The sequence below is a fragment of the Cololabis saira genome, chromosome 20, assembly GCF_033807715.1.
Source record: "Cololabis saira isolate AMF1-May2022 chromosome 20, fColSai1.1, whole genome shotgun sequence".
In the NCBI taxonomy this organism is placed as follows: Eukaryota; Metazoa; Chordata; class Actinopteri; order Beloniformes; family Belonidae; genus Cololabis; species Cololabis saira.
Genome location: NC_084606.1, coordinates 19,102,152 through 19,117,712, shown reverse-complemented (window position 1 = coordinate 19,117,712; position 15,561 = coordinate 19,102,152). Strand labels below are relative to the sequence as shown.

The 15,561-nt window shown below is 41.6% G+C and overlaps 2 protein-coding genes across 2 annotated transcripts; both read right to left on the bottom strand.

Annotated features, from left to right (window-relative positions):
- Positions 1–1,991: 1,991 nt before the first annotated feature.
- Positions 1,992–7,719, bottom strand: LOC133420787 (uncharacterized). Its single transcript, XM_061710614.1, has 5 exons — positions 7,679–7,719; positions 4,728–4,988; positions 4,369–4,635; positions 2,966–3,082; positions 1,992–2,081 (listed from the first exon to the last, which is right to left on the bottom strand). The coding sequence occupies exons 1-5, from the start codon at positions 7,707–7,709 to the stop codon at positions 2,035–2,037; spliced, it is 723 nt and encodes a 240-aa protein (XP_061566598.1). The 5' UTR covers positions 7,710–7,719; the 3' UTR covers positions 1,992–2,034.
- Positions 7,720–9,276: 1,557 nt separating this feature from the next.
- Positions 9,277–11,608, bottom strand: LOC133420470 (butyrophilin-like protein 2). Its single transcript, XM_061710164.1, has 3 exons — positions 11,604–11,608; positions 10,969–11,240; positions 9,277–9,559 (listed from the first exon to the last, which is right to left on the bottom strand). Exons 1-3 carry the CDS (start codon positions 11,606–11,608, stop codon positions 9,309–9,311), a joined length of 528 nt encoding a protein of 175 aa, XP_061566148.1. The 3' UTR covers positions 9,277–9,308.
- Positions 11,609–15,561: the final 3,953 nt, after the last annotated feature.

Sequence of the window (15,561 nt, the reverse complement as noted above, 5' to 3'; positions counted from 1 at the left end):
CGTTTTATTTGCAAATCTATATTTTGAAGGTAAATTTGTTAGTGATATGTGGTGAGAAGTAGCTAGCTTAGATCATATAGCTAACTGTTAGCCTGTTATATTTGATTAAACTTGAAAGCATCATGTGGGGTGACCACCTGTCATGTGGGGTAACCAACAAATGGCAATTCTGTATCAAATTCAAAATTGAATGTCTATCAGTTTTGGTTCAAATATAAATTATTGGTATAGCATGCATTAGTGGATACACCTTGTACACATTTTAAATCAGTTTTATGAATTTTAGAGTAGGGTGACACTACCATTATGGATAGAATGTATTTAAAAATGGTTTTCAAAAAATGAAAGGAAAAATGTGTCTATCTTTCTTGAACAGTTAATTTAATTACTGATACTTATTAAAATATAAATTTTGTTATGGAAATCTATTAATTTTGAGATAAATGGTCGCCCCAAATGACGGTTTAAAGGTTTAAAAACACTAAAATACCTTTGTTTGAAGTTTTCACATACATGTATGTGTACACTACATTTCAAATGTTTGGAAAATGGCCAAAAATATCTTTATTTTAAGTATTTTAAAAATGGGCTACTCAAAGGCCTTATACTTCTTTGACCCAGTCACATTAGTTTTATCTCAGGTGTAGGGGGAAAAGTGGGACGCTGGCTCAGGGAACCATGTTAAGAGAAATTAATTGAACATATCTTGAACATAGCTGCAGCATATCACTAATTAGTTTCTGTCTCTCTCTATTTATTCAGTTGTGTCCTGAGAACTAAAGAAGAAAATTAAAACAATATTGATTTCTCTTGAAAAAAATCATATCTTACAGTTTGTGTTCCCAAGTTTAAGTCAGTTGACTGGCATAAAGTACTGCAGAGACAACGTTTTTGGTATAATTATTTTAATCAAAATGTAAAAATCATAAAATTCTGTCTGACATGTTTAAATTTGGATTAAAATATCCAGGAGGTGATGTAAGACATTCATATATGTTATCCGTTGTATGCAAGTGCTTATCTGGATTTCATTAAATAAAAAAATATCTAGGTAAATATCACGTGGAGATCTCAGCCATATGAAGCACAAATTAATATTTGACATATAAACATATAAACACTTCCATCATGAAGTAAATGTTATGTTCAGTGGTCCAGTGCAGTGCATACTCCATATACCCAATTATTGTTCAGTCAGCATCAGGTATACTTCTCAATCCACTCTGATGTATCATTTAGTGGTGTCTGGAAATTGACCAATTTTCCTTCATAGGACGGTGGAGGCGTCACCCAACCACTGTGTCTAATTGGCTAGTATGTGTCGCCATAGTTGGTTAGATTGGTTAGGTTTAGGCACCAGGTTGCCAGATGTACAATAATGATCATATTTGTAAGTGTTACGTCCCCCACAGGGCCGTAACAGTAAGATAATGTCGATCTCGATATACGATCAAGAGCCATAAGTGTACGATAATTTCACAATCCCTCTGGAAAAGCAAATTTCTTCATGACTGATATTCACTATTAATCTGATTGGGAATCAGATTCAGCAGTTTCATTTGTTTGCAACTGATCTGGGGTTTATCATATTTTATTTGATTTATGCTCACTGTTGTCACACACAGATTTCCTTTGCTTTACCACAATTTCAAATGTTGTTGTGACTCTACATCAGCTGGCAGCTCATTTAACATTAGCGCCTGCACGCTGTCCATCCTTCACTCTCGTCACAAGGCATCTCCCAGACTGAAGGAGGTGCCGCCTCTTCAGCCACAGCAAAACATGCCAGTAAAGCTGGAAAAAGCTATACTATGCTGTGTATGATTAACTGATTAGACTTTAGAGGGTAAATCTAAATCAAATGAAACAGATTACTGCGGTAGGACAATGTGCAATGTGCACAAGGGAATGAATTAAGAGTACCCCCACATCTCCAGGGACCACTACACCTCCGGTTATGTTGATTCTTTTACAACAATATGTACAGGAGCTGCTCTTTCTTATCTTCATCCCAGCAGGAAAGAGGATGACGGCTCACACCCGATGCAGAGTATCAGAAGCTCTCTTTTCTTCAGCACGAACTGCATAACGAGAGGAAAAGATGACCTTTTAATCAAGCATCATTGGTAAAAATCTGACTAATTCAACTTCAAAATCAATAAAAAAATCTAATTTAAAAACTGCATGTGAATGTTTCTGATTTCTTGAACTAAATTGCCTCATCTGGTTAAACTGTTAAACCTTTTTTTTTTTCCTCCGGTCAGATTTATGATATTGTAATGTTGTGTGAGCTCAATATCTTTCCTCAGAGCTTGGCTTTTTTTAAAGTGCTTGTAGATTTTCACCAAAAAGTCTCATAAAAACCTGAGCAAAGCATCCAGGAAAAGGAATCTACAAATGCAAATAGTGTAAACTTTTGAGTTATACTGAAAATGGACACATAAGAGCTTTCAACACGCAGACACCTCTCTGTGGGGCTTATTAGTAGTTATAGTACTTCTTCATATAAATGTGGCAAGACCAATGAAAAAAAAAAAGAGAATACAATAGTTGAGCTAAAATTCTGCAAACATAACCACACAGGTCGTATTTGCCTACTTCCACTAGTGCAGTCAGTTAACAGTATTAACACAATGCAGCCCCTCTACCCCTCAAGCATTCAACGACATAAATTGCTGCTCATAACCCACTATTTGTTATAAAACTAATACTCTGACTTGAAGTTGTGGCTCATTGTTCGTGTACAGACTGGATCTCGACTCTGTGACATAAGTCGAAGTTTTGTGGAGTGTTATTTTTAGGTCTCCAGTCCAGCATCATTTGTTTTGTCCTGTGCTAACGGGCTTCACTTCTGACACTGCATGCCTGTTCTCATCTTTTATGTAAATTAATGTTAAATCTCTTTGGTCACATTCAGTCTCATATGACTGATTTCAACGAGTGTAATTTTCTAAAGTGTCTCTACCTTTAGCCCACATTCTGTGTAATTGTATACACGCTACAAGCATCACAGTGTGGAGGACAATCATCAGGATGGTGCAGACCGGACTGGGTGGAGACGTTTCAGGAGGCTGGGGTCCAACTGCAGTCAAGAGAAAACAACAGCATTGCTTTGGACCACTTTTGTGTAGTTTGTTCTTGAAAAATCCTCAGTTTCTGTGACATCTTGGTACTTTTTCACAGCTAACAGCAACAGATAAGCCTTAGTTCTGTTATAGACCAAACTACAGATATTAGCTGCATTTTTAATGGAGAAAGCTGACACGAAAGACAACAGAAAAAGCTTTCATTGCAAATTTGTTGGGACTAATCACATATTTTTGTGGATGGCTAAATATGTCCACCTTCATGAAATCCAACAGAACCATTAACTTCTCCATGCAAATGGCCATAATCAAAGTGTTCATATCTTAAACAAAGACAAATCTTCAGGTTATTTTACTGATATGTGCAGCTGAAACAAGAAATATGCCAAGACCAAGCTAATTGACCATTTGTGGCAGTGCCATTTGGGGAACCGAGGCAAGATGCTGTTTGTGGGGCCGAGTTTGGCAACCAACGATGGCGAGATTCCTAACTGTAGACGATGCATGAACGTGCCACGGTCTATTACAATGCACAAGCTAAACAGGCTACAATCATGATAACCTCTCATATTAAAATTAACTTATTAAGTTGAACCACTCAAGCAAGATAACTGATAAAATAAGAATGATCATACAAGGACGACAACAATCCTCTATGACTATAAATATAACAGTGTTGTTAAAAGAATGTACTTTAAGAACACAGGATTTTACAGTAAGGTACATCAGTGTCAGAACACACCATCCATCTGCTGAACCGAAGTGAACCACAAAAGAGGTCACTGTTGAAAGTAAAAATAAATAAATACAGACAAAGCTGAAGCACAGCAGAGAGGGCTCGACGTGAAGACTTAAAAAACATTAATTACAATTTTAAACTATGGCTTTATCTTTCAAGGTTGCCAAATTGTTATAATGGATAAATGTTGTTTTAACACCACTAATCTGCATCAGACATTATTTTGGGACTTTCTATGAATCATGCAAACACTCAGTTGGTGCAAGAAGATGAGAAAGCGAGTCAAACTTCTTAACATCTCCTCAAAAATATTCTCTATCGGCTTAAACTAGTTGGGCAACAAAATGAGTGCCTAGAAATACCTAATGACGGAAAAAAATAACAATCATTGCATCGATCACCACATCCCAGCCAGATTTTTCAGCATTGGTTTTGTCCAAGTAGGTTCCCCCTATATTTTTGGTATCAGCTTTCCTTTGCAGGTCTTTCTACCTGCCTGATCTTTTAACATGAAACCACATTAGTGCCTATAGACAAACTCACCTTTACTCTTTACAGCCATCCAGGCATTTGAAGACTCTCCTTTTGAAGGGTGCTCACATTTATAGAAGCCTTGATCAGATGCAGATACTGCTGAAAACGTCATGTTTCCTGCTGGATAGGTCCCTATGAAAGCACCATCTTTGTAAAAGTTAGCAGAGAAATTTGAAGTCATCTGGCTGTTCTCCTCTTCTTTGTAATAGCAGAGAAGCGTTATTCTGTCTCCTTCTGTTACAGGAAGCCCCGGGCTGTCCAAGATCACATGACCATCTGATGATCAGAAGCAGGTTGTGACATTTCAGCTGGATAACAGGTACGTAATTAACAAGAGCCAATATTGATACATTGATAGAGGATGTTACCAGTGACCGTGATGCTGATGCTGGTGCTGCACTCCCCTTTCGTAGATTCACACCAGTAAACTCCAGTGTCAAATGGATAGACATTTTCAATAACGCAGGCGGACTGGGAGGGCAGTCCCCAACCACTGCAGGACTCAACCATATGAGAGCTGTTTTTTTTCAATGTCCAGTTTCCAGAGTTTTCCCCGACTTCACAGCTCAGAGTGACTTTGTCGTACAAAAAGAACTGAGACCTGTTTGGTTGGATGTTCAGCGTTGCTGCTTGAGGGTGGAACAGGAAATAAAAAGGAAAGCGTTATCATCACTGAAATTGGTTCCTTTGAGTCTGTACTGTATTTTAAAACAACAACATTTTCCAGGAGAATCAAATTCAGTTCATAGATGCAATCAGTGAGGGATGAGTTGCATTGTCCATACAGTAACTTATGTCATTTACATTTATCATAATGTGTGACAATAAGATTCAACAGCATCCAACGTGCTTTCTCCAGTCTCCACTTATTTTCAAATGCTAATAAAACTAACATAACATTAACTAACAGGATGACTGCCATCAAAATGTTGTCCTTGGATGGCTGTGAGATAGATTTTGTCAAAAGCCACTGTAGCGGAGGGAAATTAATCGAACCAAATAACCACCTGGTTAAAAAAATACAGGCCCCCAGGGTCAAAGTTAGAGGCAGAGATGTGGGTTCAAAAGAGTATATTAAGATAATTTATTTAAAAATAAAAATGAATGCAATTAAAATGCTGTTATAGAGAAATTAACGGATAAGTAAATACAAAAAAAAACCACGACATTTACAAAGAAAATCTGAAAAAGACCACACATACATTAAAACTACGAAACCAATAAAACTGAGGCTGCGTGTTGAGAGGCAGACTAACTGGGAGTGTGCCCAGGGGTGCTACCTGTCGTCACCTCTAGTGCCGCACAGCATACTCGCCAAAATCACAGCAAGAAGGTGTCTTAATCAAAACAGGTGCTCCAGGTGTCTAAACTTTAAACTTAAACTTTATTTATTTATATAGCACCATATCATACATTTAAGAATTGCAACACATGGTGCTTTACATGCAGAATGAAATGACAATCAGAAAACACAATTTAAAACATCCCATACGACCCCACCCCCCACGCATACACACACACACTCACTTGCGCTCACACACACACACACACACACACACACACACACACACACACACACACACACACACACACACACACACACACACACACACACACACACACACACACACACACAGTAAGTGGACTGGTGACATGGCTTAGCACTAACGATCCAGGTGAGGAAAACACTACCTATGGGTGGCCGTCCACACTGAGAGGCATCACCGACCATGACCACAAGGAGCATCGCCACAGAGACCCCCCCAACCCAGAGAGACCAGGGCAGACCCCACACAGAAGGTGGAGTCCCACCCCCAGCCACCCAGGCCTGAGGGATCCCCATGACGACACCCCCATGGGCAGAGCAGGCACACCTCCCAGTGTATACGACCCCCCTGAGGAAACACTGGAGCTAAAAACTAAAAGATAAAAAGAAAGTAAAAAATGCCTACTGACACACATGCGTTAAAGTGGTGGGAAGCGTCACGTAACTACATTATCTTTGAATCTGGCCTTGACGACAAACTCTCTTTTGAAACCCACATGAAACTAAAGCTCGGTACAGTCGAATCCTGCATTGGTTTCCATTTCTACAATAAATCCTCAATCAGCCTCTCCAAAAACACTGCTTGGTCGAAACGACAGCACCTACAGTACTGGACTTGGGTGATGTAGTCTACAGGTGTGCCGCAAACACAAGCTGGATGTCATTCACCACACTGCTGTCTGCTTTGTGACTGAGGCCCATGTAACATACTCTCTGTTGAACCGGCCCCCACTCCAGTCCAGACAAACTCTCAGACAAAACTCTGGTTGGGAAAGCCCCAGCATACTTACAGCCACTTTAAAAAAAAAGTGTTAAGATTTTGTGGCTCTAGTGGCCTTTATTGACACTAGTGGAGAGGAAACAGATAAAGACAAGGGGGGGGGCGCTTATTGCTCGGCTGAACTTTTCCGTAGAGACTTCATTCAAGCATTCAAAGACTCAGTTCTCTTCGGACTAAAAGATTTTACAACCACATTATCTTAGTTATTACAGTTTTTGAGAAATTGAACTTTCAATTTAAATAAAATGTCAAATTGACTTTGGACGCTTGTTACCATGCAACAGGTTATCGTAGAGACATCATTCAAATGTTCCAAAACTCGCTCCGCTGTGGACTACAACCAAAGATCCTCTATACAGGTTTATTGAACGTCTCTGCTACAACATATTCAAATTTCATGAAGCTGTGATTTACTGAAAATCAATGTCAAAATGCCGAGATTCATACATTCATGTGGGGCTTGTTACCGTGGCAACAAAAAACCTGTGTATTACATTATATTATATTATATTATATATTATATTAGCCTAGAAATGAATTCAGTACAACCAGAACCACCTCAGACAGAACCAGAACCACCTCAGACAGAACCAGAATCACCCCGAAAACAACCAGATAAGGTCTGAAAAGCAGGGGGTGTGGTTTATTGGACATTATTAACCACAGCAACCACCTCAGACAGAACCAGAGACAACCCCAATACAATCAGAACCTCCCTGAACACATCCAATTTCCTGAGATTTTCCAGTTACTGGGACTATGAAAATAATTATCAGCTGGATTACTTAGGCCCAGCTTTGTGCTTCAGGCGCACACATAAAAAAGGTGCACGGCATGTGTTGAAAAAAAAAGCAGCTTAAATAGTAAAAAGGACCAAAGTAATCATATTTAATGAACTGTAAGAAAATTACAACTGGCTGGGCCCTTCCTGCAAACAAAGACAATCAAAACGACATCATAGATAAGATATAAACAAGAGTAAATTTTCTTACACAGTAGCAGGCACAGTGAGGTGACCGTCATCCTGTCTTGATGTTCATCTGTCGTTTAACTCTGATCAACATTTAAAGTTCACCCACAAGTTCAACCACATCCTGAACAGGAAATAAAGACATTGCTATGGTTATAAGAACTTCAGGTGGAAAGAAAGAGTCATTTTGAAAGCAAATATTTTCAGTTTTGTTCATAATGGACATAACTGATCATGATCAGATCATAGAAGAAGGTGAGAACTACCACAGATGAAGTTTAACTGTAAAAATGCCATGTGAAGAAAATCAAGTAAAAAGTCACAGCTTCAGTAGGATTAAAGAGTGAATTACATATTATATTAGTTTAGATCAGGGGTCCCCAACCCTGGTCCTCGGGGCCCACTGTCCTGCATGTCTTACATGTTTCCCTCCTTCAACACACCATGATACAAATTCAAGATTCTTCACTGGTCATTGACCAGCGTCTCCGACACGACATTTCATTCCAGTACAGCCCGTCCAAAGAGAACAAAGAAAAAAACAAAAACAACCAACATAAGACAAGGGTAGACAGGTGCCTGAGGCTGCAGCCACAGGTAGGCACCGCCTTTTCATTAGGTGAGAAAAGGGATTACACCAGGAAAGAGGGGAGAAAAAACATCTTCACAGTGTGAAGATGCAAAAAACACTTACGCAACACGCAAAAAAGGCAAGATACTCATGCCAACATGTTTCGGCCTATCTGGCCTTCATCAGGGCAAAAGACCTTTTGCCCTGATGAAGGCCAGATAGGCCGAAACATGTTGGCAGCCCTCTTCTAATAAAGGCTTTTTTATCTTTTTATCCACCTCGTCTCAAGTGCCTGGATCTTTAGCTTCTATTTTTTCCAAAATAAAATAGCTGTTGGTGTCAAGAAAGTTTACATCTGCTCTTCAGGGGGAGGAAGGATGAAGGAATTTATTGTTTATGTAATAATTGCTCGGGCGTCATGTTCTGCTCTCTGGAAAGCGCCTAGAGACAACTTCTGTTGTAATAGACGCTATATAAATAAAATTGAATTGAATTCCTTACCATTGCAGACCGGTGCCGATTATGGTTTTAACAAACCATCCCACGCAGTTTTCTACTAAAAAAAAATTATAGGATCACGTAAATATGATACAATATTTCGACCTAATAAAAAAGAATATCTGATTCCTGTGTACTTTTCAGGGCAATTTTACCTCAAACAATTAAATACACAACCGTTACGACCGTCTTCACAGAATAATACAAAGCAACACAGAGTATATTAACAGCTACATCGAGGATCGAAGTGGTTGCACTAAAGAATTACAGGTAACCATAGAAACAAAGAGGTAATGAATGTTATCCACACAGGATATAATGTAATTGAATTGGAAAAACAAATAGCATAAATTGTTGAAAACATAAATACAAGTACTAGGTTGTGTAACTGATAAGTGTGTGTTTGTCACCAGCCCACCTGCAATGTAAATCTCTGCATCCCTTGGTCAGGTTTAACGGCTGCTGGTGGACTCTGCAGGTCACTCTGAACAAACGAGACAAGCAGAGGTTCCCTCACTTGCTCAAAGATGCTCTGTCACAAATAACACGGTTGGGATTATTTTGGTCAACAATTAAATCACGATTATTTAAAAGGAGGGGCCCTCGGGGGCCAGGGTAGGACAGGGAATCCAGACCTGTTGGTGGCCGTCTGTATCTTCGCTTTCCTGCTGATGTTGGGTGCAGTTCGTTCAGGCTTTTCGGCATGTATGTCGTTCCCCTGGTCATCGAGAAATGTAATTTCAGGCTCCGCGAGCCAGCCCTCCACCCCACACTGGACAGTTAGATAACCAGTGACATCTGGAACCGCAGTCAGCTTCGGCTCGGACACTGCAACTGCAAATGGTAATAATTACTATTAGGGGACCTATTATGAAAAACAAGTTTTTTCTTGCTTTAACATATATAAAGTGGTCTCCCCTCAGCCTGCCAACTCAGAGAAGGAGGAAAGCAACCAAATTCTGCAGTGTCTGTACAGCCCGCCCGGCTGAATCTTCCAGTGTCATGTGACTTCTACGAGCCGTTCAGAATCGTGACGTCACCATAGGCAAAGATTTCCATAGGTCGGCCTCCGCTGCTGAAACCACGCCCACAACTAACTCCGCCGGCTGGAGCGTCCGCCATTGAAGCGGTGACTGTTTCCACAGCGGGGGACAGTTTTTGCATCGACATTTACCCTCATAAAAGGATCAGTGCCCACAGTACGGACCCGGCAACTGCACACGAGTCAGCGGTAAGTGACGTTATTTTTTTATGTTATTTATATTCGTCTACAAGTATGATCTTTGCATGGGCTAAGTATTTAGCTCAGCTCCGTAGCACCGGGGCCGCTTACGGACCGGACCGGTGAGTGGCCCCGGTGGCTCCAGTGTTCCCTAACGGAGCCACTCACTCGTTAAGTAACACTGGAGCTACTCACTGGACTGGTTATTTTTTTAACAATAAAGTTGCCATTTGTGAACATTCAGTGTTGTGATTTCTTTATAGTTAACATGATTCATTTGTCTTGCAACATAAAAAATGAAATGATGAGGAATCGGAGTAAATAACTGTTAGTGTGAAGACGAGGTGACCCGGATCCCTCTTCAGGGAACTAAAGGCTGATTTATGGTTCCGCGTACCACCAACGCAGAGCCTACGGCGTAGGGTACGCGTCGATTTAACGCAGAACCGTAATTCAGGCTTTAAGATCCCAGGGAGTCGTTTCCACCGTGTAAACTGCATTCGAGCGTCCGACTATCGCGTCGAGCTGCGAGATAATCGGACGCTCTCTGTCCACACTGAAACCGTTAAACTCGTGGCCAGTTAGGACTGTCCAGTACAAAAAAAATAAGCAATGGAATTTATTTTGTCGCCGAAGCTCCCTCGCATGGGACACGCTTTGTGTACGCAGCCGGCTCTTCAGCCCGGAGTGAGTCTTTGATCCCTCCCCTGCTACACGTCATTCAGGCAGCCAATCAGCGCAGAGCCTGATTATCATAGCCTCCCCTCCCCTCAGAATCCAGCAGAGATAATGAGGTTAGAAGCGGTAAAACTAGAGACATGGCCCAGAGGCTGAATTTCTGTTTTATGTAGAAAAAACAAGCTTTAGATTGTTTTTAAGACATTCAAGGCCTGTTTAAAATATACATTAAATGCCATAATAAGTCCCCTTTGAGGGATCCCGTTTAGCTTCTCATCAAGATCTGCAACTGATGGATTATTTTGAGAAAGGTGCACATCCATGAAATGTTGACAAAACGTACCCACGTCTAGTTCCAGCTTTGCAAGGACCTCCGGTTGTTGTCCTCGCACGATCTTGCACCAGTAAGTCCCCTTATCAGACAGCTGGAGGTTGGACACCCTCAGAGAGAGGTTTCCATTCGGCAGCTCGTTCATGATGAGGCTTGTTCTGTACCGGAAGTCAGGATTCTTTGCTTCCAAAGTCTCACAGCCATCCCGGTAGACAAAGACCGTGTTTGGAGATACACCTTCCCTGGACCACTCCACTGTGGGGAGGTCCTGACTTGGAGGGATGCTGCAGGGCAGGAGGACAGTTTCAACCAAGAAAGCAGTTATTCCGGTTATGTTATTATTTTTCTTTTGAAGATGGTTTCTTCTTGTTTTATATCGTTATGTGGTTTGCATCGTTTCTCTATTTGCAGCGTGTTTGATGACGCTGCATTTGTCTTTGCTTTTTACAGCACGTTTTTTTTTCATTTGCACCATGTTCCTCTTTTTGTAAGTGTACGTCGTTTTGAGTTTGTGAATTTGAATCGTTTCTGTACTTGAGGGCGTTTTCCTTAACTGAGACGCATTAGGCCGTTGCAGTGCGTTTGGCCCTTGTCGGCCACCGTAACTATGTGCTTGTAATATGATGCTGAATGATGCTGTGGTCCACACCATACCTACTTCCTGATTGTACAAACTTTAATCCTACACCCACTTTCTGTGTCTATAAATTAAGAAGAAAGTGTGATGAGGACTTCCGGTATGGGTGACGAGGAGTAGTCACGTTTCTCCCTCGCTCCCTCAACTACGTTTTATAAACTTTAAAACCCTGCTCTTCTGACGTTTAACGGGGCTTGTTATTTAACAACCTGCTGTTTGCTCAGCATAATGTCCACTTTGAGACCAAGAAAGGACAATTCACAAAAGGAAGAAGCCGCGGCTAGCGACGTTAGCATGGCGGCGCTAACAACGTTGCTACAGGACCACAAGGCGGCCCTTTCGTCGGAATTTAAATCTTCCATGGCCTCATTGGAAGCCAAGATTGACGTGGTGCACGCTACAGTATTAGACCATGGTCAACGCATCGGCTCGCTGGAGACAAATGCCAACTTTACCGACGAGCGCCTAGCCGCATTGGAGACTACCTGTGTGGAGCTAGAGGCTAGCAATGCTAAGCTAAAGGCCAAAGCCTCGGACCTCGAGGCGAGGAGCCGCCGGGCAAACCTCCGGCTTATTGGGCTGCCGGAGTCGACTGAGGGGCCTCGCCCGACCGCCTTTCTTTCTATCCTGCTGCAAAAAGTGATGGGCGAGGAGGTTCTTCCCAAACCACCAAAGCTGGAACGTGCACACAGGATACCATTTGCCAGGCCTAAGTCGACTGAGAAGCCGCGGACTGTTATTATGTGCTTCCACAGTTTCCAGACCAAGGAGAGGGTGCTGCGCGAGGCCAGACGGAGGAGAGGGCAGCTACACTACGAGGGCAAGCCGATAGCTTTTTATGAGGACTATCCTGCTGATGTGCTTGAGCTCCGTACTGAGTATCGTGGAGTCATGTCACAGCTGTACGACCTGGGGCTCAAGCCGTCTTTACAGTATCCGGCCAGGCTGAGAATCACCACGGAGGACGGGAACACGGTTCGGCTCTCGTCGGTTCAGGAAGCCAAGAAATACATCGCTGACAGGCGCAACACCACCTGAGACACGGTAATTAACTTTGAGCAGTATTTTTAACGTGCTCATCGGCCTGGCCCGGAGCTAACGGCTTGTTTTTAGCGCAGCCCCCACCACTTTTCACTTGGAGCTGCAGCCCGGGCTGGCCACCTGCTGCGGTGCTTGAACTGAACGTTCTTTGGTTGTTGCGACCTGATTTGTTTTTTGCTTCTTTTTTGCTACACGGGGCATTATTTTGTAGCACGGTCCGGGGCCTCCGTGTGTGGGGTGCCCTCTGGGTGCCTTGAACAATTTTTCAATTTAATTTTCTTTCTTAACTTGACATGCTGTGTCATGAAGAACCTGTGATGGGTAGCACACCTTTTTTTTTTTTTAATATTAATATTTAACTTTTTACTTGACATACTGTGTCATGAAGAGCCTGTGCTGGGTAGCACGCATTTCGTTTGGTTTGGACTCTTATTACTTTGCCTGAAGTGAATTATTTTATTTTTATTTTTTATTTATTTAATTTTTTTTTTTTTTTTTTTTTTTTCTCTAATATTAATATTTAACTTTTTACTTGACATACTGTGCTATGAAGAGCCTGTGCTGGGTAGCACACATTTCGTCTGGTTTGGACTCTTATTACTTTGCCTGAAGTGAATTATTTTATTTTTATTTTTTATTTATTTATTTGTTTATTTATTTTTTTTTATTTTATTTTTTTTTATTTATTTATTTTTTTTATATTAATATTGAACTTTTTACTTGACATACTGTGTTATGAAGAGCCTGTGCTGGGTAGCACACATTTCGTCTGGTTTGGACTCTTATTACTTTGCCTGAAGTGAATTATTTTATTTTTATTTTTTATTTATTTATTTGTTTATTTATTTATTTTTTTTTTTTGACAACTGCCACTACTCATTGGACGGGGCCACCATGAAGGGATCGAACTGTGCAGCATATTTTCTGTGCACTGTGGGCGCCGCTTCCGTTCCCGGAGGTGCCTGATCTGTAAGTGGAGCAACGTGGTCCGACACCTACCCACGGACTTTTGCTTTCTTTCTGGACAATTAACGATAATTTTATTTTAATTTATTACCGCATTCTTGCCAGTTAATATGCCTTGCTTAACATATTAGGTGGTGTTGCGAGTTTGTTCACATGTCTTTGTTTACTTTGACTGTTTTTATTTTACATTTCCTCCATACTGCTCTGATTGGCATTATTAGGAAATGTGGATTTATTACCATCAGCACCACATAAATGAGTGTGCTCGTTATAGTTCATGCCTCCCCGAGCCACGTTGTTACATTCTTGGGGGGTTTTGTACGGATTTATTTTACACTGAGGGAAGAGAGGTTTTGTAGGGGAAGTTTATAACTGACTAAGTCAGGTAGTTCTGTATCTTAGGAGATACAAGTGTTTCGCGTTTCCTTAGGGACTAGGTTTGTTTATGTCTGTCTTCGTCCTGAATGAATGTGTGTGTGAGTGGCTACAACCCCCCCCCCCCCCCCCCCACCCCACCCCTTCCTTTTCTGCTCAGGTATCTTTACATCGGCAGTTCCAAGTCACAAATGACTGGTAGGAACATCCGGTTCGTCTCCTGGAACACCAAAGGAGTGAATGAGGTCTCTAAAGCCAATAAGGTGATATCCCACTTAGTACATCTTAGGGGCGATGTATGCTTCCTTCAAGAAACGCATCTTCACACCTCTGAAGTATCCCGTCTTAAGAAGCCATGGATGGGACACCTGTTCCACTCGAGGTACTCTGAGAGGGCCAGGGGGGCGGCTATCATTATACATAGGAACGTTTCTTTTGAGCTTGAATCATCTGTACTTGACCCTAACGGCCGATATGTCATCGTTTCAGGCAAATTGCAAAATACTCCCGTGGTTCTGGCTTCGCTATATGCACCAACGTGGGATGATGACTAATTTATATCCAGATTCTTTTCCACCATACCCAATTTGGATGATCACCAGATTATAATCGATGGTGATTTTAACCTGGTTCAAGATATAGACCTTGACAGATCATCAAGGAAACAAACTTCTTTATCCAAATCTGCCAAAGCTTTAAAATTTCACGCCAGTCAGCTCGGCTTGGAGGACCCCTGGAGGGCCAGATTTCCATCCAGCAAAGCTTTCTCTTTCTTTTCACATGTTCACCACTCATACTCCCGGATCGACTTTTTTTTACTGGATAGTAAATTGTTACATAACGCTGTCACCAGTGAATATCATAGCATAGTTATTTCAGATCACGCGCCAACCACTGTTGATATTAAGTTTTCTGGTTGCAAAGCTCCCTCAAAACACTGGAAATTTAGCTCGCATTTGCTTTCAGAAGCAGGATTCAAATCCTTCCTCACTTCGCAGATTAAATTCTTCTTTGAGACCAATGATACACCGGGCATCGGATCTGACACGCTCTGGGAGACTTTCAAGGCTTATATTCGGAGGCAGGCTATCTCTTTCGTTTCCCATCTTAAAAAATCTGAACAGACTAAGATGGCAGACATTTCAACTGACATCCGAAACTTGGACACTCAATACGCAGAAAACCCTTCAGCGGCTCTGTATAAGAAACGGCTTCTGCTGCAATCGCAATATGACGTGTTAGCCTCCAGTAAAGTTGAAAGACAGCTACTACATACCAGACAACGTTTTTTCGAACAGGGAGATAAAGCAGGTAAACTGCTTGCATACCAGGCTCGTTCGGCTAGCGCGTCTAGACTGATCCCCAATATAAAATCGTCCACGGGTGATATCAAAACAGACCCCACCGAGATCTGTAATGTTTTCTCCGACTTCTATTCTTCACTCTACTCCTCTGAGTCCTCTTCACAGGACTGGGACAGCCGTAACCCCTTGGATGACCTTACATTTCCTCAAATCAACTTGGAAGGCGCTGACGATTTAGGTGCACCACTGACCGCAGCAGAGGTAACAACTGCCATTAAATCT

What these genes read in the sequence shown, in the direction of transcription:
- LOC133420470 (XM_061710164.1), bottom strand. An exon ending in AAAGCTGGAACTAGACGTGG is followed by an intron (nt 9,560 to 10,968) that starts GTACGTTTTGTC and finishes TACCATTTGCAG; the next exon opens with TTGCAGTGTCCGAGCCGAAG.
- LOC133420787 (XM_061710614.1), bottom strand. Translation starts at nt 7,709, where the DNA reads ATGACGGTCACCTCACTGTGCCTGCTACTGT. An exon ending in CTCACTGTGCCTGCTACTGT is followed by an intron (nt 4,989 to 7,678) that starts GTAAGAAAATTT and finishes TCCACCCTCAAG; the next exon opens with CAGCAACGCTGAACATCCAA. An exon ending in GATGGCTGTAAAGAGTAAAG is followed by an intron (nt 3,083 to 4,368) that starts GTGAGTTTGTCT and finishes TCTTGACTGCAG; the next exon opens with TTGGACCCCAGCCTCCTGAA.